Here is a 23,923-nt window from a genome sequence, read left to right on the forward strand (position 1 = left end):
GGGGGAATAAATCTGGAATGGGATGTTTAACAAGCACATAGCTGTGATGGTTAGGTGTCCACATACTTTTGTGCCAGTATATAGTATAACTCAGCAGTTGAGTTGGATGGGATTTGACCTTAAAAAACCCAACAGTGCGTCTCTGCCAGTCCTGGTGTTCGGTCTCTTTCAGAAAACTAAACTACATTGTTGAAATATATGAACATGGAAGTATTGTAAATAATGCTGAACCGTACTACGGATTCACAAAGACTTGCACCAATGGATCCTCATCTAAAGAAAATAATATTTTAGCAGCTTAAAAAAAAAGTGATATAGACATGCTGTTTATATTTTCGATGCTTAACCTGGTACATTTTCGTTATCATTCATGGCCTGAATGATTCAGTGTGTTTGAGGTAAACAGGAAAAACATTGTTATACACCTTCTGAGCGTCTACTTATGTGTAATTAATGCAGCAGAACACCAGGGGGCAGCAGAGATTTATTTGATAGTTTTATAGTCAAGAGAGGAAAATACCCGGAGATCCAAGCCATAATTCCTGTGCAGAGAAAAGGGTTGCTTTGTATTTGTTGTTTAATTTTTATTTATGTGAAATTATTTATATAATAATTAATATAAAAAATATATATATATATATATTTTTTAGACGTGTTGCGGGCATCAAATTCAAAATCACCTTGTTTTTTTGTCTTAAAATGGTACATTTACTCAGTTTAAACATTTGATATGTTTTCTATGTTCTGTTGTGAATAACATATGGGTTGAAGAGATCTGCAAATCATTGCATTCTGTTTTTATTGACATTTTACCCAGCGTCCCAACTTTTTTGGAATTGGGGTTGTAGAAGTAGTGATAGTAGTGGTATAAACACTTCAGGCCAATAGTTCATCTGCAAGAAAGTGTGTCTTCTTCTTCTTCTTCTTCTGACCAATTTACCAAGAACTTAGGCTACACATCTTGTTTACCGACAAATGTTCTGGCCCTCACAATCACATGATCTCTCACCAGCTGAAACCTCTTCCTCGCTTTATGAATATGAATTTATTTTCACACATTTTAATCCAACTATGAAATACAAACTAAATACGATTCAGAACTTTATATAAATATATACATTTAAATAAATAATTATTAATAAAAAAACATTCCACATTGACCTATTGACCCACGTCATAATGAGTTGATTAAATAAACCCTCTTAATCGGCTCGGTCCTCAGTGCGCATGCGCCTGTTTATCGCGCTGCTCGTGCGCATGCGCAGTACGAGCGCTTGCGTAATTACAGCCGATAAACAGAGCGTCAGCCTCAGTCCTTCTCTGAGCCGCTTGGTGTATCGCAGGAGGGCCAGACAGAATGGCTCTTTCGAGAACAAGCTACGTTCTGGGGCTGTTAGGAGTTCTAGTTTTCCTCTCGGAGACGCGACAGGTGAGTTTTATATCTCGGGTAGGTTTTATTTCGCTGCTGGAGATGAGAAGTCAGCCGGGCTCGGTTGCTAAAACTTGTTTGTAGTTTGGCTGGGACAGCTCGCTTCACCGGCTTTACTAGCTTTACTAGCTGTTTATGTGAAATATTAGTATAAACTAATTATTTCTGAGGTTTGTTTATGTATAGACGGTATAAATTAGCTACACGTTCTAACGGAAATCCTCCGGGACGGTGAAGTACCCAGTATTAGCTAAAGCGTTAGCTTCTTTTTGGGGTATGGATTTGTATTAAAGGTGCAATACACGTTTTTGTTTGCATCTGTTTATTTATTTATTTTTTAAATTATCATTACTTCTCACTTGTATAAATAACCTGGAAGGTGTTTAGGAGATAATGGAAATAGTTCAAGCCATGACCTCAGCACAAATGCGTTAAATAGCTGAGAAACCCCTTTTGGAAAACTTCGGGAGACTTCCGGCCGGAAAGCTTGTTTGCGTTTGGATGGGCCTAATGTTAGCCACTATATAGAAACTCTACAAGCCAGTGTAGATCCTAGGGGCAGGGATTTGTGGACATTGGTTCAAATGTTCAATCCATCTACTTAACTGATAGACCTAATCTTGATTAAAACAAACACATTTAATCCAATGTATGCACCTTTTTAGTGCAAGTGAGGGTTGGTTTTGGTTAAGTAGTACACTTGCTGTGTGATGAATTAAAAACCAATATCTACATACGGGTGCATTGTTTTTGTTTTTAGTCTGCCTTTGTAGACTTCTTGTTTTTATTAAGCTCTTTTCTATCTGATCCACACTGCTATAATTGTCATCGGTGCATCCTTTGGCAAGACCAACACTTGCTTTCCATCTGCATTGTGAATTCGTTAACTAAAGATGTGGAATTTTATATTTCTCTTTTTTTTTTTTTTTTTTTATTTCTTTTTTTTTTTCAGTCCTCTTCCTCCTTCTTTCTGAACAAGAACTCTACTTACTACACAAATTAGTCACCAAATTAGTCAGCACTGGGTGGAGCTCCTTCCACTGGCATCCTCGCTGAATTCGGCTCAGTGTTTCATCAGTCGCTGACTCGTCTCGTCAGCTGATCACACTGACTGAGCAACGTTCCGTTCTTATGTAGACTTATTGTGCGTTTGTGCTCTCGAGAGCAAATTGTGCACCAGGAAAAACCCCAGATGTTCTTTGAGACACGTGATCTCGGTATGAACTGCGGACGAGGATCGTATGATTGACGGATCACGCGAGTCTGGCTCTGTTTCTTGAAGGTGTTATTTGTAACGAACGTCTCGTCACGTTAGCCGCTAGTATTCTGAGACGGACGTTTTAATCCGTTTATCCGGTGCGTCTGCTGTACAATCTTCTATTCAAGTCGTTACTATAGCGACGATAACGCGTTCGATAACGAAGTGCGGTCTGTTTTCGCATGACCGTCTGGGCTGGAGCATGCTATTCCGATCATAACGCAGAGATGACTTGCAAACCGTTACGTTTAATTTAATTACTGAATGACAAATGACTGTTTTTAAATAGTTTAGAGTGCGAGTTAATGTTGTGGAACCTCTGAGAGACAAGTTAGTTCCTGTTCTCGCCTACATTTTAGCTATGGTAGTCATTTCCCCGTGTGTGTGTGTGTGTGTCTAAAAACACACAGCCTGTCATTTTGCAGAGAACCTGGTCAGCCCAAACTCCTTCATCCTGAAGTGTGCAACCAAGACTCCTTCTGTAAATGTTTAATAAATGTCTCCTAACTTAAAGTCACCACATCAACAATTATACTGTAGGTTTTGTGTGTGTGTGTGTGTGTGTGTGTGTGTGTTTATATATTTATTTTTAAAGTGGTGTATAGGTCATGTTGAGTCTACATCAAGGGGTGGGATATATATAGTATTGGGCAGCATGTGAAAAGTCAGTTCTCGAAGTTGACGTGTTGGAAGCAGGAAAAATGGGCAAGCGTAAGAATCCGAGCGACGTTGACGAGGGAGAAATTGTGATGTCTGGAAGACTGAGACGTCGGAGCATCTCCAAAACTGCAGGTTTTGTGGGACGTCCCTGTTATGCGGTGGTTAGTACCTGCCAAACGTGGTCTAAGGAGGAACAACCAGTGAACTGGCAACATGGGTGCCCAAGGCTCATTGGTGCGCATGGGGACGGAAGGCTAGCGCGTCTGGTCCGATCCCACGGTAGAGCTACTGTAGCACAAATTGTGAATGATCTGGCACCTCAAATCATCTCGGACTGTAGAAACTTCACACGGGACGTCAAGCAACTTGCATTCTGTCTCTCTCCACTCTTCCTCCAGACTCTGGAACCTTGATTTCCAAATGAAATGCGACATTGACTTTCATCTTCCGCGTGATTGTGGTTGTGTACTGAACCAGACTGAGGGATTAAAGCCTCAGGAAACCGTCGCGGGTGTTTGCCGTTAATCAGCTGGTTAGAGTCTTCTCATGTCGACGTCTCTATTATAAATTCTTTATTCGAATATTTTGAGATGCTGTATTTTTTGACTTCCATGAGCTGTAAGTCATAATCATCCAGATTAAAACAAAAAAAAGGCTTGAAATATTTCACTTTGTGTAATGAATCTAGAGAGGGGGTGGGGAGAAATCTTTTCCATGATATTCATTTATTTATATGTATATAATATAAAATAATGACTGCAGTTTGCGCTTTTGTGATTAGTCATTTTTTGAAATGAATGAAGTAATCTCAGACTTTAGCAGGACTCATCCTGAAACCGTGCACACTTGGGCAACATCCTCTTGATGGCAAATGCTTGACAGTGCTTGCGACTGGTGTGAAGTTCACACGGCTTTATAAAAAAAAAAAAAAAAAAAAAAGTGGTCGACCCAGCTGGCTTCAATGACTGCCAACGCAGTTTGTGTAAATGTCTGGTCACATGTCAAGGCTGAGAACATGCAGAACTCTGCAGATTCAAAACCTCTTCTCTAGCTGAGTCAGCTCCTGGCCGAGAGCTCCAGGAGCATCACTTCTCCTAACGTATTCCGTCTAGGCTTTTCATTAAAAGCCCGTTGTGTTAAAAGGAAGCCAGCTCGAGGCATGTTGGCTTCACAGTGCTGATCGTTCGAACACGTTATGTTGTCAGCACATTTTGTAGAAAGCTAAACAGGATGAAGTGAAACAAAGAGGCAAGCTCGGGCTTTCCCAAACCCGGAGCGTGTCGGGCAGGAAGCCGCAGGACTGGTGAAACCACCCGGGAACGCAGCCTGGTCAGGTTTCAGTACGACGCCAGTGTAGGGATGGCAGCATGACGATACTGTATCATCTCCTGATAAATTATGTCACGATGCACTGTTCTGTACTTGTATTTTTTATTTTATATATTCGTTTAAAAAAAAAAAAAAAAAAAGCACCACTCCAGTTATGCTGGAATCTCCTCGAGAATCTGTCTGCTTGTCCTCCCAGAGCCAAATCACTCGACGCTAAAGGAGGAAACGCATGTCGGTCATCACATGTTCATGAGTCAGGGTTTCATCAGGCCAGCTTTCTCTTTCAAAACAAGCATCATGTGGACAAATAAGTCAAATGCTGTGTGTGTGAAACGGATGCCGTGTATGGTTTTTCTCTGTATGATCCGCTGACATTTCCAGCTTCAGAACGTCTGGGGTAAAGTCATTTGTCTTCGCAGCGTTGCGGTTAATATTGCCTGGTTATTACAGGCTTGCGAGACCACACGAGGAGGTCGGGCGAGTCCTGTGGGTCTGATCGATCTTCGCTCCTCTGACGCGTAACGGTCCTTCGTTTAGTGGGTCTTCCTGATCTGAAGTTGTTGGTGCGGTTTTAAGAATATACACGTAGGCCTGCGCTGTAGAGCGAAGGACGCGCTGCAGTAGCCGTGTTCTTATTTGAAACCAGCTGACGAATATCAGTGCATCAGGAATCTCCTATTGATGCGTGATCACTCCATATCGTGATACTCCCACCACCGTGCTTCACTGTGGCTATGATGTACTTTAGATCAACGCGCAACCCTTCTTTCTCCAAGCATGACGAGCTGAATTACTGCCGAAGAGTTTTCTTTTCACTCCGTCTGACCAGAGTTTATTATCCCAGAAGAGGTTAGATCTTTTTGTTTGTTTTTTTTTTCCTTCTTTCCCCTCCATCTTTGTCTCAGAACTTCAGGAAGCTCCTTCACCATGATTGCATGAAATCTTCCCAAACAATGGGCAATGTCTTGTATAATGACACCAGGTGCAATTTGCCTGAGGAAATCTTTCTTACATGTACATGAGATGTTTGTACGCAGTGGAATTTTTTTTTTATTAAAAACAAAAGCGTCCGAATATTTATTTCCTCTTTATTGTAATTTCCCGAAGCTCGAGTTCTGGTTCTAAAGGTTATCTTCCGCAATCTCTTTCCGGGGCTTTTACGTTTGTAAGTTCATCATGTGTACCTGGCTTGGTATGGGGGGGTTACCTCGTGACAGTGTTTCTCATGTAGCGCACACGAGATTCCCGACGAGGAGCACAAATCCACAGGAATGTTTATACATGTCTCGAATTTTGCAGACATCATCAAACTTTAATTATAATTTTTTTTTTCCCTACCTAACATTTACAAAAAAAAAACCTTCCCAGATTTGATGATGGGTGGGTGTTTGTTTTTTTCTAAAACTGAAATATTCGTGTTTTAGCATGACTAATCTTATACTTCTCTCTCTCTCTCTCTCTCTCTCTCTCTCTCTCTCTCTCTCTCTCTCTCTCTCTCTCTCTCTCTAGGCTGAGGCTCAGCACTGTATCTGGTACGGGGAATGCAGCACCTCTACTCTCCTCCCAGATAAGAAGTACAACTGTAACTACACAGGACCTCCTCAACCCCTGCCTAAAGATGGACAAGACCTCTTACTGGTATTTAACTTTTCTTGTTTTCTTCCTCTCTCTTTCTTGTTATTCAGGCCTTTTGAGTAGCAGCTGCAGGAAAAAGCGAGAAAATGGCAGCCATGTGGATGTTGGACAACTGGTTTGTAGAAGGGTTTATATCCTGAACATGTATCTTATTTACTGTCCTTAAAAATCCACCATCAAACCGAGTTTTCGTGTTCGCCACGGGCGTTAGCAGCACTTTCCTACCACTCTACTAGTAATGTTAAGCCTTATGTTAAACCTATCGGGCTACGTTGACACCCCTAAAATTAGCTTGGGTGGCTAAGTATGCATGGGGCTTCTGTCTTGTACTGTTCTGCCATGAGGTAAAAACACTAAGCTGTTACTTTCAGTCTTTCTGTATGTGATCAGTGACTGAATGGAGTGATTTGCTCCTGGTATTCAGTGGTTTATGATTCAGTAGCATTTTTCCATGGGGTTCATTATACTTTTTTCTTGCTGAGAAAGTTGTTTTTGCTGACTTTATGCTCTTGTGTGCAGGAACTCTGCCCAGGTTTGGTCTACGGTGACCAGAGCGTCTGCTGCAACACCCAGCAACTGAAGACGCTGAAAGACAACATCCAGATACCTTTACAATACCTGTCCAGGTTTGGATCCGTTCTTCCATGTTTAAACGAACCGAACGTAATTGATCTACGTCCATCTGTGATGACCCTTTGCTGGCGTGAACGACTTTATGATGCTCTCGTGACCCGTTTATGAGCTCTGGCCTTTGTGCCGTCGGCCAGCCGAACACTAAAGTGAAACTGTTTTTCATGCACGTCAGGTGTCCGGCATGCTTCTTCAACTTCATGACGCTGTTCTGCGAGCTGACCTGCAGCCCCCGGCAGAGCGTGTTCCTCAACGCCTCCCAGTTCTGGGTCGACCCCCTCGACAACCGCACCAACGTCGTCGAGCTCTCGTACTACATCAGCCAGGACTTTGCTAACGGTGAGTAAATCAGAGGGTTTGATCTGAAATGTGCCAAGAGCGGCTAGTGGTTCTCGCATGCTTTAGTGCTAGTCAGTTAATGTAAACACAACCATTTGAGTTTTAGGAAATTTGACACTTGGACAAGTTAGTTCCTGTTCTCACCTACATTTTAGCTGTGGTGAAGTCACTTCCTCATTAGTGCGTGTCTCTCTCTCGTTCTCTTTTCTCTCAGGTATGTACAATGCGTGCAAGGACGTAGAGGCTCCGTCCAGCAACGTGAAGGCTCTTAGTTTGCTATGTGGCCGAGATGCCAGTGCCTGCACCCCCAACAACTGGATCCAGTATCTGTTCGACGTCAACAACGGCCAGGTTCCCTTTCCCATCGATCCCGTGTTCTCAGGTACATCCATAACGCCGTTTAATGAAACTAGCGATTTGATCTTGAAGAAATATTCCAAGTCTGCTTGATTTGCTCGTATGACGAATCGGGTTTGGATGTCCTTTTGGAAAGTCGCGTAAAGTTCCGTTTGTCGCTCGTCCCCAGGTAATCCGCCCTCTGGAATGACCTTCATGAAGAACCAGACGTTCGGCTGCACCGAGTCTCTGGACGACGGCTCGGCGCCGTGCTCGTGTCAGGACTGCAGTGCTGTATGCGGGCCCTCGCCCGTCCCGCCGCCCGTCCCTCCTCCGTGGATCATTTTGGGCTACGATGCCATGTACTTTATCATGTGGCTCTCGTACATGGCCTTTCTTTTAGTCTTCGGCGGCGCGCTGGTTTTAGCGTGGTGCTTCAGGTGAGAACAAGCGCGTCTGGATCGCCGCGAGTCGTAACTGATTAACGTGAACGGACGCGATCCGATCTCAAATTTCATTCTCGGTTGAATACCGTGTTAAACAAATGCATGTGGCTTCACCACTAACGTCAGAAAAGCGCTTCCTTGTAGAACGGTGTCTTAACAAGTGACTGGTGCCAAATCAGGCCAAGTTTCCGGGGGGTGTATGTCTCTGTCCAGCTTCTTACGAAAAAGCTGATTAGTTTGCACTTCTGGTAACGGATATCTGTAAAGTCAGGCTGATCCTTTCATTTCTTTCCCTCCTTTTAAGAAAAAGGACCATCGCGTCGGAGTACGGCCCCATCCAAGGCAGCAACGAGCCTCTTTCGCTGAACCGGGACTCCGCTCTATCATCCAGTAAGTACCAACAGGTGTCACTTAGCAGGTTTCCCGGAGATAACACGTTCATGTTTCATAATGTTCAGTGATCCTTCAGAATTCTTGTATTTTGATTGCTCGGAAAGTTAGAACAGCAGCTCTGACAGTAATTCAGCTGCACAGCAGGTCACCAGTTTATATTAAAGTGCTTGTTTTCATGCTCTAGTTTCTATAGCAACAGCTATTTCACAGGAGGTGCGTCTCAGTCGGCTCCTTGGGTCGAGAATCGGTATATCGCATACACGAGTTCAGGCGTTGGTAAAGACCCTGGCTCACTACACGCTGTGACACTGATGACTCAGTTTCCGGCAACGTGACGAGTACATCAACACTAGTGTTCATGAACAGGCAGGACCGAGATCTTTTCTGACGTTGTACGACATGTATAAATTTGTCCGCTTAATCTCACACTTTTCAAGCAGGCTCGTATGCTAGCTAGTGGATTTCTTTTAAATTTAATTACGTAGGCGAAGTTGGCTGAGAGCTCATACACCATATTTTTCCGAGCTGAGGGGCTTCAGAAGACGTGACATCAAGGGAACTTGTGGCGCTTTTCCACTGCACGGTACGTCCTGACTCTGACTCTATTCGCTTTATGGGGGTTTTCCACTGTGGATAGCACCTGGGACTCCGCCCCCTCCTCCACCTCGGTCGAGGTTCCAAGCAAGCCGATACTAAATGTGAGCCACGCACCGTGAGAGTAGGGAATTCTCCTTAATGAGCAGTTCTGTATCTGCCCTCAAAATGGCCGACTCCCTGATCAGTGCCCCGAATTAGGAAGCTGACTGAGACGCACCCTGGGACTGTATGGCAGGTGTTCCACATAATAATAACGCTAATAATGAACAAACTCGAGAAACATTTAGTTACATAATCGTGGATATGTGAAGTTCTCAGTAACAAGTCTCTAACGGCGACCAGTCAGTACGTTCACCGCAGGACTAGATGGACGGGTTTATTTATCTTTTTTATAAATGGTCTTAACGTCAAGACTTGGAGGTTTGTGAGGGAACGCCAGTTTATAACTGCTATAACACAATCTACCTGAGCGAACTTGTTTTGCAGACATTCCACATCTCGTGTAACTATAAACATATAAGATAATGACCTGTTTAGTAATAAACGTAAAAAATCAGAGCCATGAGAAATCTAATAAAACTGTCGTAGTAATCAGCACTCCTCCATTTTTATCGCAGGTCACGTGACGTGTTGCGAGTCTCTCGGTGAGCGCTTTGAGAATTTCCTCCGACGAGTCTTCAGCTGCTGGGGCTCGTTCTGTGTGCGCTATCCCCTGCTGGTGATCTTACTGAGCGTCGTGCTGGTGGTGGTCTGCTGCATGGGTTTGAGGTACATGCGCATCACGACCGACCCGGTGGAGCTCTGGTCGGCCCCTCACAGCCGCGCCAGGCAGGAGAAGCAGTACTTCGACGAGCACTTCGGCCCGTTCTTCCGCACCGAGCAGCTCATCATCACCACACCGTGGACCAACTGGTTCAAGTTCGAGTCCACCACCGGGGGCGATATCCCCTTTGCACCCATCCTGAACATAACCCTTCTACATCAGGTGAGGAACCAATGCTGGCTGACTGAATAGAATTTATCGTGTGTGTGTGTGTGATGCATGGCTTATCCAAACACCCTGCCCCCTAGTTTGCTGTCGATTAAGACATACCTGTCCTTAACGTTTGCTCTTATCTTCCTCCCACCAAGATTCTAGATCTCCAGACTGCCATTGAGCAACTGGAGGCAGACTTTAATGGAGAGAAGGTTACCCTAAAGGACATCTGCGTATCTCCTCTGGCTCCCTACAACAACAACTGCACCATTCTGAGCGTGCTCAACTACTTCCAGAACAGCCATGAAGTTTTGGACCACATTTTCCGTGACGAGTTTTACGTGTACTTTGATTATCACACGCACTTCTTGTACTGTGTAAGGTATGCGATATTTAATTTATTTTTATATAAATGTTTTCAGGTGCTTCTTATTAACAGCTTGAAAGAAACTGAACGATAAGTCAATATTGATTTGGGGCAAAGATAATGGCACCCTATTACTGGAAGATTCGTCAGCACGCACGAGTTCTGTGCTCCTCAGCTTTGCTGTAATAATTGATGCCATACTTTTTGTCACTTCTGGCTGGCTTTTATTAACATGCACATAAATCAAGTAAAAAGCATTCCCAAAACTTCCAACAGTCTGACAGGAATTTAGTTTAGTTATGTTTTATAGAAAGGTATAACACAGCTTTATTAGTAATTGAGACCGAGGCCCAGTGTGATACAGCGTGATACGATATTTCTGCTGTTTCGATTTTTTTCCCCTTGCTTAATTTCTTCAACGTATACGCTTGCCGTAGTTCCCCGGTAGCCCTGGATGACATGGGGCATTTCCACGACCCATGCATGGGCACCTTTGGCGGTCCCGTCTTCCCCTGGCTGATCCTCGGCGGCTATGAAGGTCAGGAACTGTGTATGGTTTTGTTTCAATTTAGACTTGTATATTGTGAAATTGGCCTTGAGGCAAGGGCACTATTGGTCAAATGTTTAGAGACACTTATTTTTGATTTATTCGGGGTGTTTTTTAAAAAAAATAAATAAATAAATAAAAAAAAAATCAACGTCTTAGAATAAAGTCATCAAAACTCTGGAGTAACACAAATGGAACCATGGGAATTACGTTGTGATTAAAAAAAATCCAAAATACATAAAAATAATTGAGTATTTCAGCATCTTCAAAGTCGACGCTCTTTTCGCCTAGAATTTCCAGAAATGTGTTCTTGGCTTTTTTTTTTTTTTTTTTTTTTTTTTTTCTCCCTCTCGACCGATTTCTTGAATTTCCCTGCGATGCTTTTTAAACAGTATTAAAGGCGTTCACACCGACGCCGGACACTTATCGGCTGCTTTTCGGAATATCTTGCTCGTTTAAAAATAAACAAAAATTTGTAAATAAAATATTCGTTTCTTCCATTAGACTGAAACCAACGTCGGGACATTTTATCTGTCTACAAAACTGGTTTCGAATATTTAATCATACACCTTCAGATCAGAAGGCTTTTAACATCGTGAGAAACATTTCAGTCGTGTGTCCACAAACTTTTGATGGGTAGTGCGTGTAAAATGCAGTTATCTGCCCATGTAGTAATGTCTCGTTTACTGCGGAGTAAACGGCTCTTTCTTTCGTTCTTTTAGGAACGGCATACAACAACGCCACGGCTCTAGTGATCACCTTCCCGGTCAACAATTACCTCAACGACACGGAAAAGCTGGGCAGAGCTCTCGCTTGGGAGAAAGAGTGAGCATTTTGACCGTACAGTCTGTGTACAGTGCATTGTTTTTGTTTGTGGTTTATAACCATGTTTTCGGTTTCAAATAAAACATTACAGGTGCCAATGGTCTCTTTATTTTTCACACTTGTACAAATAACCTGGAAGATATTTAGAACATGATAAAATATGTATAATTGACTTTAATTCAAGTGGCTGAGAAAACCCGCTTCTAGTCCGTGAGCAGTTGAGGATTTAAAGCTCTCGTCAGTTCGTACCAGAATATAAACCAGACCTACCGCAGTCCTCAGCTTAACCTGCATGTTCCCCTTTTTTGTTTCTCTCAGGTTCGTCAGCTTTTTGAAGAACTACAGCAACCCCGACCTCATCGTCTCCTTCAACTCGGAGCGCAGCATCGAGGACGAGATCAATCGGGAGAGCAACAGCGACATCGCCACCGTACTGATCAGCTACGCCACCATGTTCGTCTACATCTCCCTGGCTCTGGGACACATCAGGAGCTTCCGTAACCTGCTGGTGAGCCCGTTAGCACTGGCTGCGTGTTGACGTCTGGTTGCCACGTCTGTCCTGCGGATAAATGGTCTCCCGTGCGGTTTTTCAGGTGGACTCGAAGATCTCTCTGGGTATAGCGGGCATCCTGATCGTATTAAGCTCTGTCGCGTGCTCTCTGGGCGTCTTCAGCTACGCCGGCGTTCCCCTCACCCTCATCGTCATCGAGGTCATCCCCTTCCTTGTGCTGGCCGTCGGAGTGGACAACATCTTCATCATCGTCCAGACCTTCCAGGTCGGTGGGCCGTCTAGACGTGTAGCCGTGTGCTCGGGTAGCTTCTCGGTCGCTGTTTAACCAGAATGATAACTCTGGATTATATTTCTCTTTTCAAAAAGGGGAAAAGTCGCATGCTTTTGCACCTGTACTTGTTTTAGAGAAGTGCAGGTATAGATGTCAGTCACACGAGGTTTCTCTTCTTCTTTTTGTTCGAACACCCGAAAATGCATCCAGTACTGTATCGTGTTTAATGTGGTTATTTTGGCGGTAAGGGAAGTCGTCTCTCGACCACCGCAAGCCTGAAATCCTACTAAAATTCAGTTTCTTTCACTAGTGAATTAAATTTCTTTTGCGATACCTAATCTGCGAGTTTTTCATTAGCTCAGTGATGGTGACGCAAACATGGAGGGTTCTGCAGCTTGTCACTGTGGCTGTGTCGTGTGTACAGTATGACGTTTTGGTGTAGTTTTCTCGTCGCGTGGTCGTCTTTTGTATCGTACAGATACCTCGTGTCTCGTAAAAACAGTGTTTTTTGTATGTACTGAACTTGGACAGAGATTTGTATTCTCTGACCCTTACGATGAAATGCCTACATCAGAAGATGTTGGTCATCTCTTCCTGTCTTGTGTTACACCAGTATATGAATCATGGGAATAAATGCAGTTTAACCGCAAGATATTTTTGGCGTATTAACCTCAGCAGTGAGAATGTGGTAACAGTGGTCGTTTACCTCACTGTTCTCTCTGTGTGTGTGTGTGTGTGTGTGTGTGTGTGTGTGTGTGTGTGTGTGTGTGTGTAAACAGAGAGACGAACGGATGGAGCACGAGGAGCTGCATCAGCAGATCGGCCGTATCCTGGGAGACGTCGCTCCCAGCATGTTCCTGTCCTCCCTCTCCGAGACCGTCGCGTTCTTCTTAGGTGAGCTCCACGTTTAAGAACCCGGCTTGCGACGAAGCGTCTGCGGGGTTTTCTGAGTCCGTAGGATGTTCTACGTAGCACGACTGGCTTTTGAAAAGCATTTGAAGTAACGAAGCGGGTCCTTTTACACTCTCAGTTCTTCCTGCGTGTTAATTCCTTATTTTGTAGAAAATAAAGCGGTGTATAGGGTAGTGATGTACTTCATAGTGAGGATTATGCTGATGAAGTACAGCTCACTAGATAAAATGGAGAATCTGATCACATGCAGGTGCTGGTTCGCGCCGGAGCCGATCTCCGTGCGTGCGGTTTTTACGGAAACGTGTGCAGGGCTGTACCTCGTTACCCGACTTGTTTCTGTTTCTGCGCAGGAGCTCTGTCCCACATGCCAGCCGTGAGGACGTTCTCGCTCTTTGCCGGCTTGGCTGTCTTTATCGACTTCCTGTTGCAGGTCAGCTGCTTTGTGTCCCTGCTTGGTCTGGACATCAAGAGGCAAGAGGTGAGGGTCTCGGTGATGCAAGCTAGAAATGCAAACGCCTAGCGCAGATGTTATAAAGCCAGTAGTGCCGATGTCTGCCATCTCTGGGACTTTAATCAGTGTTCAACTCTGCAAACCAGTCTTTTTGTTTAGTTTTTGTGTCCTTGTGATTTCTATTTCCCAAATGGTAAAGCAGTATTGATTATTGAGAAAGGGGCGCTATACATTCAGCTTAGTTTTTATAAGTAATGAAATTATTTATTATTATTATTATTATTATTATTATTATTATTATTATTATTACCTTTCAGAGAAATCGGCTGGACATCCTGTGCTGCATCAAGCTGCCTGACGGCCAGGAAGAGAAAACCGACGGGATCCTTTACCGCTTCTTTAAAAAAGTCTACGCTCCCTTTATTCTGAAGGAGTGGGTGCGCCCTCTGGTGGTAAGTCTAACATGGTGTCGATCAACCCCATTCCAGAAAAGCATTTAGTATTACATCATTGTGAATTAAAGTAAAGTGTGTGTGTGTGTGTGTGTGTGTGTGTAAACTTTTGACCGTCTGTTTGATCTCTTCAAGGTCGCCGTGTTTGTGGGAATGCTCTCGTTCAGCATAGCAGTCACCGACAAAGTAGACATCGGACTCGACCAACAGCTGTCCATGCCTGACGTGAGTCTTAACATTTCCTGTCACGATTAACTCCTTCTCGTCCACGCGTCTGAGTGAGCGCACGCTCAGCTTTACCGACTTGTCACGCAGGACTCGTTCGTGTTGCACTACTTCGGGAACCTGACCGAATACCTGCACACGGGCCCTCCCGTCTACTTCGTGGTGAAGGAAGGTCACGATTACCACGCCTCGGAGGGACAGAACCAAGTGTGCGGCGGCGTGGGCTGCAACAATGACTCGCTCGTCCAGCAGGTTTACATGGCATCACTCATGAGGGACTAGTAAGTGACCCTGACTCATCGATGCCGGTCATAACGAGCAACACGTGACATTTACACTCATTCTCCCTAACTCCCTCCACCCCCACCCAAAAGTAATGGATCAGCCATTAGCTTCGCACTGAATGTAGTGTTTAGCAGCTGCATGACTAAGTTTTCTCTCTCTCTTACACTTCCTTTTTAACAAGTATTTCAGTCCACACCAGGTGCGTCAGTGGTATGACTGAGACTCATAAGTAAGTTTTTGCACACTATGAAGCTTAATCATTTAGTCCTGATTGCCGTGCAAATAAAGGCTGCGTGATTACATGTTTATACGGTAGTGACGCAACCCGAAAAGAGAAGTGTACATGTTTCATTTCCTCACTGTCCTGTGTCATGTTTTTCTCGAGCGGTGGTGTTGTAACTACATCTTCGGCTGCACCCGTCCCCGGCGTTTTTCATTGACTCGTCTGTCCAGTTTGGTGTTCGGATTTCTTCATAAAAATGGAGCGAGCCGTCATGTAGAACCTATTATTTATATACGAGTGGACAACTTATTTTTTTATTAATTTTTTTACACAATGGGAGTCACTATCTTGTGAAAATCGAGCCTGCGCAGTAGAAACCTCAGACCCAGAGCATACACAGTACATACAGGAATATGTCAAATGCTAAATTGTAGGCATATAATCTGCAAGTATATTGGTTTTTTTTTTTTTTTTTAAATACTTAAGCATTGTCAGGAAACCGTTTTAGCGCTTGGATTCATGACTGACTGAACTACCATTTGCTAGCTAGCTGACACGATCCATCATTTTAATCATGGGAATGTAAGCGGTAGTATTTAATGGAAGGGTTTATAGCAGAACAAGACATGGTTTTGCTATGGAACGATCAGCAAAGCGTGTGCATATTCACGAGGCTCGACGGTCACTTCTCTCCCAAAAACTACCAATCACCTCATTAACCAGGCCCTTTTAAATCTCCTCAAATAACTCCTTTAAAATGCATTTATCATATGGAGAAGTGTTGAGGGGAATTGGTCATTTTCCTGAGTCATTTGTGCAAATGTAAGTTTGAGTCTCTTCACATCAAGTGGCGTGTGACTGGGTGGGGTTAGAAGTTGTACCTCAGCTATCCACCAGAGGGCCTCAGACGTTTGAATTAATAATTAAGCTTCATGTTCTGGTCTTTTCTTTTTTTAACACGTTTTATACAAGGTTATAAAGCAGTTTACGTACAAATATTACTAAGCCTCACACTATCGTTTAAAGAAATCAGAACTGACCTTTTGTTCTGTGTTGGTGTGCGTGTGCTTGGTCAGATTGTGCAAGTTGTCCTAATCGCTGAATTTTCCACTAAAGTGCAGCGAATTGACTTTTTGAAGGTCACGTTTATATAAAAAAAAAAAAAATTATTCACATTTTCTGTTTAACAGCATCTTTAAGGCAAATGCATGACCCGTAGTGTGCATTTCCTGTCAAAAGTTTTGGGACACTCGACTGGAATGTCTTGATCTGAAGGTGTAGGATTTAAATGTTTGAAATCAGTGTTGTAGAGCAAAAATATAATTATTCCGACATATTCATTTCTTTCATTAGACTGAAATTAGCATTTTATTTACAAAAGTGTTTTATTTATATATATAATATATAAATTATTTTATTTTTTTTAGGATGACTGGGCGAAATATTTCCGAAAAGCGGCCGATAAGAGTCCAGCGTAGGTGCGACCTCCTCCTCCTCCTTTAATACTGTTTAAAAAGCATCTCGGGGAAATCACTCGAGAAAACACCAAGAATACATTTCTGGAAATTCTAGGCGAAAAGAGCGTCGACTTTGAAGATGCGAAAATATTTATTTTAATTTCTTTTGAATTGTTTTAACACAATTCCCATAGTTCTATTTGTGTTACTCAAGAGTTTTGATTTATTTTTTTTTCTCCCCCCCCCACATTATAGAATAATTAAGGAGTGTGTAAACTTTTGAGCGGTAGTATAGTTGTGCCGCGTACTGAAGTAAACCTCGAGGTTCTCTTGGCTGATGCACTACAGTTGGGGTGAAGTTAAATGTAGCAGACGTTTTGGTCCGTCATGGCCGGTATATTGATGACGCCAATTTGACTAGGGGGGGAAAAATTAACGTGAACCCTGCTTTACAGCTCCAAGATAAGCACGACCCCGTCCTCGTGGTTAGACGACTACTTTGACTGGGTGAAGCCCCAGTCGTCCTGCTGCCGATACTACAACTCTACTGGAGCCTTTTGCAACGCCTCAGGTAAACGATTAGCCACAGAGTCAACATGCCTCCGGGACGTAGCTGCCAGAGGTCATGGTGAAAAGCCGAACCCATGTGGTTATTGGATTCTTTGCTGTGTTTAGGGTTTGGGTGCTTCGCAATAATGTGTTTTTTATGGGACGTTGCTCTTAATTTCATCTCCTCAAACATAAATCTTGCCCTCTCTTTTATTAACGTGGCCCCTGGACTAAATATTGAGAACGAATCAACTGCCTTTTATTTACCGGTATTTAAAAAGAAAAAGGAGAGCATGTTCCTTCCTGAATCCTTTTTCCTCTTTTTATAGTACAATATCAGATCTCTCTCTCTCTCTCTCTCTCTCTCTCTCTCTCTCTCTCTCTCTCTCTCCTGATTGGCTGCCTGCTTTTGTCCGTCTTTGTGTAGCCTGACTTCTTTCATGCCTAAATTTGGGCGTTATGACGCTTAACATATAGGAGCTGTCATGATTGTTTGCATTTTGTGTGTGTGTGGCAGTGGTGGATCCTTCCTGTGTGCACTGCAGGCCTTTGACTCCCAGTGGCAAACTGAGACCCAATGGCACTGACTTCATGAGGTTCCTGCCGATGTTCCTGTCTGATAACCCCAACATCAAGTGTGGGAAAGGGTCAGTAAGAGGTCATTTATTTATTTTCTAAGCAAAGACATAAAGGAGCATCTATTACAGATGAAAGGACCATCTGTTATTGATGTCTAGATGACAACCTCCTGGTTATTAGCTCTGTGGTCACAAGGGGAAACCTTCAAATGATTTTGGCTCATGAAATCGAATGAAGTCAGGTTTGAGTTTGAAGTGAGCATTAATATCCCTGCTGTCCTCCTGTAGAGGTCATGCTGCATACAGCACTGCTGTAGTCCTGAAGGACAACGACACCGACGTAGGCGCCACCCACTTCATGAGCTACCACACCATCCTGAAGACGTCCGCGGACAACATCGACGCCATGAAGAGGGCCCGAGAGCTGGCCGAAAACATCTCGCTGTCCATGGGGCTGGAGAACGAGACGCACGGCGTCTTTCCTTACAGGTACACGCAGTCCGGACGTGCCCAACCAAGTCGCAAAGACCACACGAGAGAAGTGTGCCGGTCCAGGGACCTACAGTGTGAACAATTAGTGACACAAGCTTAAAAATCATTAAAGGTGCTATAGGCTTTATTTATTTTTTTTAATTTCCTCCTTGCACAAATAACCTGGAAGATGTTTAGAACATGATCAGAAATGTAGATCGGTGTAAGTCATGACCTCAGCACAAGTGAACTGAGCATCTGAGACTCCTGGTCTGGAATGCTCGCTTGTGATTGGATGCGACTCCTGTCAGTAATTTCTGTAGAAACAGGATACTGTAGGTAATGGGGGGGGGGGGGGGGATTTGTGAACATGGGTGAAAATGGGCTCAAGGAGTGGGGAAGAAAACTCATTAAACACGTCAAACCTGCCTACATAACTGCTAGAGACCTAATCTCGATTAAATAAATGGATTAATTTTAGCTAGTGCACTTTTTTTTAAATATAAAACCTTGAGAATAAAAACTACAGCTCTGTAATGTAGCTAGAGATTTTATTTAAATATATTCAACATTCAGTTATTTATTAAAATACTATAAAGTGGTGTTATTTATTTATTTTAATATATATATAAAAATAAATTATAGATCTCGATCGGCTTCACAGCGCGGCTTGTTGAAGCTCCGGGTTTGTCTAGAACTCGCTCCGTAACTGCCGAGGATAAAAACCTTTCACACAGATTTGCACTTTCGAAACACGTTTTCTCTGCAGAAACGCTGTTCGAAGTTAAAAGGTCTTCCCCCGCTGACCCGTTTCTGCTGCGAGTCATAGTTTTGCGCAAGACTTGACATGATCTTTGCATATAACCTGCAGAGTGTGTTAAAACGTCAGCCGTTTCCTCACCGTTTTAGTGGGAGGCCTTTTATTTAAATAAATAAAGTACAGGTTCTGTATTTGGTAACAGGCTTGGCAATAGGATGGGGGTGTGGTTTTTTAAAAGAAAGTTAGAAATGTACAATTGCTTGCAAAAAAACTAGTTTCAGGTACAATATGGCTGTATCGCATAATATAAGGGTGGAGCAAAAGTATGCCAGAAAAATAGCCGTCTTTTAGTTTTGTAGACGACTGGAACTGAAATTCAAGAAAACAAACTCGAACGTGTCAGGATGCTGAACGTTTATAGCACACCTCTTGTATGTCTGGGTGGAGGAGTGTGTATGTATGTGATGTATAAATAAAACCTTTTAGTGAAAACTCCTCTAACAAAATGATTTCCCTCTCCTCGTTGTTTTTCTTCCCTGCCTCTGCAGCGTATTCTACGTGTTCTACGAGCAGTACCTCACCATCGCCCACGACACGGCATTGAACCTCGGCGTGTCCCTGGCGGCCATCTTTGTGGTCAGCACCGTGCTGCTGGGCTTTGAGCTGTGCTCGGCCGTGCTCGTCTCGCTCACCATCGCCATGATCCTGGTCAACATGTTCGGTGTCATGTGGCTGTGGGGCATCAGCCTCAACGCGGTGTCGCTCGTTAACCTGGTCATGGTGAGTTTTAAAAAAAAAAAAAAAAAAAAATTCCAAAATGTTGTCTTGGTTAAGCCTAATGTTTGTGCAATACCTCTGATCCCCCTTTTCTCAGCTTCTAAATGAAAAGCTCAGGGGGGAAAAAATTAATTGGTCTTGGTGTTCCAATAGTTTTGGAGGGGGTTGTATAATTGGCAATTAAACAGTATTTCGTATGTGTGTTTATTCTTTGCTGTCTCTGTGCGTGTTGTGTTTAGAGCTGTGGTATATCGGTGGAGTTCTGCAGCCATATCGTGAGGGCGTTCTCCATCAGTACTAAGGCCACGCGGGTGGAGCGAGCCGAAGAGGCCCTGGCACACATGGGCAGCTCTGTGAGTGCCTCTTATATGTAAACTGAATCGTTTCCTAGAAGGAATTCCTCTAGTTCGTGTCATGTCGTTCCTCTTTTATCTGCCTGAGCTTGATTGTCATGAGGGGAAATGCTTTTGAAGTAGCAGTTGCGTGTCCTCTTTCCGTAGGTGTTCAGTGGCATCACGTTGACGAAATTTGGCGGGATTATCGTCCTGGCTTTCTCCAAGTCTCAGATCTTCCAGGTGTTCTACTTCCGCATGTATTTAGCCATGGTGCTGCTGGGAGCGGCTCACGGTCTCATCTTCCTACCGGTGCTCCTGAGTTACGCAGGTACGACGCGTCCTGTCGGTCATCTGCGGGTTTACACTGAACCGTAGTGAATGATGAACTCTTATGAGTAATGCATAGCTTATAGCTGAGATCTTGACCAACACAATCGCTTTTATAGAACACGCAACACAACTCGAGTAGTTTATAGTGGTCCTCTTGTACTATTTACAGTTTACTTATTCAAGATCTTACTCTTGTCCATATACAGTTCCCTCCGAAAGTGTTGGAACGGCAAGGCCGATATTTTTTATTTTTTTTTTTGTCTATTTTCGCTATACTTTGAAAACTCTTGGGTCTGGGATTCATCAAGATGTATACGAGGCGACGGATCAGAATTTCTTTTCCTGATTTTTACACTTCCATGTGTTCAGCAACTTGGAACATGCCACGTTTTTGTCTGGACCCGGCCATTTTTGTCGAGTGATCAAAAATATTGGAACACGTGACTGTTTCTTACTGACCAGGTGTGCCCTGTTAAATCGATCGTTTAAAGAATCGATAGCTCTGAATGTCTACTCTCGGTTCGAGTCCCGGGGTTTTGTATGTGAAGATGGAATTTGTTAAAAAGGATAAACCAACGTGACGATCAGAGAGCTGTCTATGGGCCACTTTGAAGCTGGGAAAAGAGGGGAAAATCTCAGAGCCATTGCACAAACATTGGACATAGCCAATATAACAATTTAGGAATGTCCTTTATTTAAAACAAAAAAAAAAAACACTGGTCTACTAACAACCTGACGTGGAAGAGGTCGGCTAGATAGATAACGAAAAAAAGTATAAGTATAGATAACGAAAGCTGAAATTCTGATGTATCGTCTCGTGTTAACCTTTTGATCTCAAACCCAAATGTTTTCAACGTGTAGCGAAAACGGTAGAATTTGCCTTGCTGTTCCAATACTTTCGGAAAGCGGCCGTGTATACGGCCAGTGTTGCAGAACATCCACGGAGCGATTTAGTTGCCCTGTAGCAGTCGATTCCATACCAGCCTTTACTTCTAACTCTTGTAGTGAAGACAAAAAAACGCAGCTCGTCATAAAGCATAAACTCTTCTGTAAGCAAAACTTACAGCTTTATCTCGGACCGTTACAGAGCTCTGACACTGGAGACTCCTTCCGTAACTGCTAATCGTTCCCTCGCTAAAACCATAGCGACGTGCACGTCGCATTGTAGCGATCTCATTCAAATAAAAACCTGACTCTTCGGAATGAACGATTCGACGGCCTTGCGGTATAAACCTGAGCGACACGAGTATGTTTTGATCTCTAACGCCCTCGTCTTCATCCGCAGGTCCGTCTGTGAATAAAGCTAAAGTCCTGGCGGCACGCAACAGGTTCGCCGGGACGGAGCGTGAATGTCTGATCGCCAAATGATGGCGCCGAGGAAGCTGAAACATCACTCCAGAAGGGACTGTGTTGGTAGAGCAGCTTCTCACAAACACACTAACGCGTGCGCACACACACACACACACCTTGACTAAGAGACCTTAACTCAGGACCCCTGCTCGGGAGAACAAAACAATAAAACAGCTCGTGTGGTTATGGGGAATCGATTTATTTATTTTTTTTTCTTTCCACTTTGGGATTTTGTTTTGGTCGATACTTGCAACGGATCCGCCAGAAGCCATGACCGAATCTGTGTTCAAGCTAAGTTTATAACACGGAGGAAATATTGCGTGTTTGTGTAATTCTAACAAAATGCAGCTGAAGAGCGCGCCAGATCTCTCGGTTTATTTATTTTGTGTGTCTGCGTGTATGATTCGTCAGCCTAATTTCAATAAGGGGACGTTTTATTCATATTCTGTCAGAACTAACATGAGTCATTTGGCTGAGAATTTTTTTTAAGTTATAAATAACTTTGATTAAATCATGCTGCACATTAAAAAAAAAAAAAAAAAAAATACAGCACCAATGGTTAATTGGTTTAATTGATGGGATTAGATATGATTCACATGGGATCCCCCGCTTCTTATTCTGGTTACTCACCTTTGACGAATCGGCATTATAATACTACATAAGAAGTTAATGTACCCCGAAATGGGTTCGTGGGCAGGATTCGACTCGTCGAGAACCACATGTGGTGCACTTGCACTGGACGTAGAATGACCTCGGTTCAGGATTTGCCAGTTATTCTGAAGTGCTGTCTTCTTCTGGAACAGCATGTTCTTGTACCTCATTTCCAGGTGATCATGAAGTTTAAATGGAGATTATAATGAATAAGGTGTTGGTGAGGCATGTTGCACACTAGTGCACACCAGAAGACTGAAGTCTAGATCATGGTACGTGTTTTTACACACACCGCGACCCACTGTGGCTGTGCGTACATGCTTTAGTGTTGTAGGTCACGCCCTAACGGAGCCGTAAGACCGACATGGCAATCAAGAAGACGCGAGCTCTTAAAGAAATTATGGAAGAAATGTTACTGTTGAGGCACAGCAAGGGTGGGAGATCGTATTTTTAACGTAATTTAAGTGAACGTTGCAATTTTGAAATGTACTGAATTGTTCGAGACTGCATTTCACGGTGGATAACACTTTAATATTTGTATGATTGGTTTGTTTGTTTTTTTTTGCAATAAAAGAGTGCTACTAATGTGTAGTTCTTGGACCTGATTGGCATCACACTTGCATCATGAGTGTTTGTGTTCACTTTGTGTACATGCTTTATAGACACTTTGACCAAAAGTTTGTGGACACAACCATAACCTATCCCCCTTCATTAAAATTTGCAGTCTTGCTTTACAGATGCTGGCGGAGCTGTGTTTACAAAACATCTGACTTAATTTTTCCTCCTCATTTGGTTTGCTCAGCCACTTCATACACTTGTGCTGAGGTCATGGTTTAAACCGACATTCATAAGGTATTTACCACTTTCTAAATATCTTGCAAGTTATTTGTACAAGTTAAAAAAAAAAAAAAAGCCCTAAATATAATCACTTTGAATAGCTGTTTATCTTGTTTCATGTGTTGTAATGGGGGGAAAACGTTAAATCAACACTTTCCTTAATACAATAATAAAATCGGTTAAATCAGCAGTGACTCATCATCGATTCAACGGTGGTTTCTTAGCATGAAAACTACTGTGCTTGCTATGCATTGTGGGTAAACCTACATCCACACCCTTGGCAGCAAACAAAACGCCACACCTTAAACATTCATAGCTAGTGATGTTCTCGTAAGAGCACCAGTTGTGCCTGAACTTAACCCTGATCTCCTTTTAAAGGGGTTTCAAACCTGCCTTTAGTAGCAGCCTTCTATTTTTAGCCATTTAAAGAGGTTTGCCCCATTTTTCTCACATCCTTTTGTTTTTGGTTTCTGCTCAACCACATGGTGGGGCTCTGTAGCTATATATAAAGTATCTGCACCAGCATGCACTGAGAACACACTCATTCTGTTTTCTGTAGTCTCCACTGACCCATTTTTACGTAACCTACCTTTTGTAGGTCTGTTTTTTTTGTTTTTTAAATTTAGTGACCCTTTTGATGATCCTTTTTAAAAACCTGGGAAATGAAACTTGTGCTCCACCTGCTGCTTTTCTCCCTTAGAACCATAATCTGGTGTTTTTATTTCGTATGT

At 43.2% G+C, this 23,923-nt stretch overlaps 1 protein-coding gene across 1 annotated transcript; it reads left to right on the forward strand.

Annotated features, from left to right (window-relative positions):
* Positions 1-1,286: 1,286 nt before the first annotated feature.
* Positions 1,287-22,940, forward strand: npc1 (Niemann-Pick disease, type C1). The gene is made up of 25 exons (XM_053651825.1): positions 1,287-1,429; positions 6,186-6,314; positions 6,831-6,937; positions 7,117-7,280; positions 7,495-7,662; positions 7,807-8,056; positions 8,367-8,452; positions 9,670-10,037; positions 10,184-10,410; positions 10,833-10,933; positions 11,665-11,767; positions 12,086-12,275; positions 12,361-12,543; positions 13,329-13,443; positions 13,812-13,939; positions 14,230-14,364; positions 14,500-14,589; positions 14,680-14,870; positions 17,010-17,125; positions 17,621-17,750; positions 17,970-18,170; positions 19,461-19,692; positions 19,929-20,042; positions 20,190-20,352; positions 21,640-22,940. Exons 1-25 carry the CDS (start codon positions 1,358-1,360, stop codon positions 21,720-21,722), a joined length of 3,846 nt encoding a protein of 1,281 aa, XP_053507800.1. The 5' UTR covers positions 1,287-1,357; the 3' UTR covers positions 21,723-22,940.
* The last annotated feature ends 983 nt before the right edge of the window (positions 22,941-23,923 follow it).

This window comes from Ictalurus furcatus, chromosome 20 (genome assembly GCF_023375685.1).
Source record: "Ictalurus furcatus strain D&B chromosome 20, Billie_1.0, whole genome shotgun sequence".
Classification (NCBI taxonomy): Eukaryota; Metazoa; Chordata; class Actinopteri; order Siluriformes; family Ictaluridae; genus Ictalurus; species Ictalurus furcatus.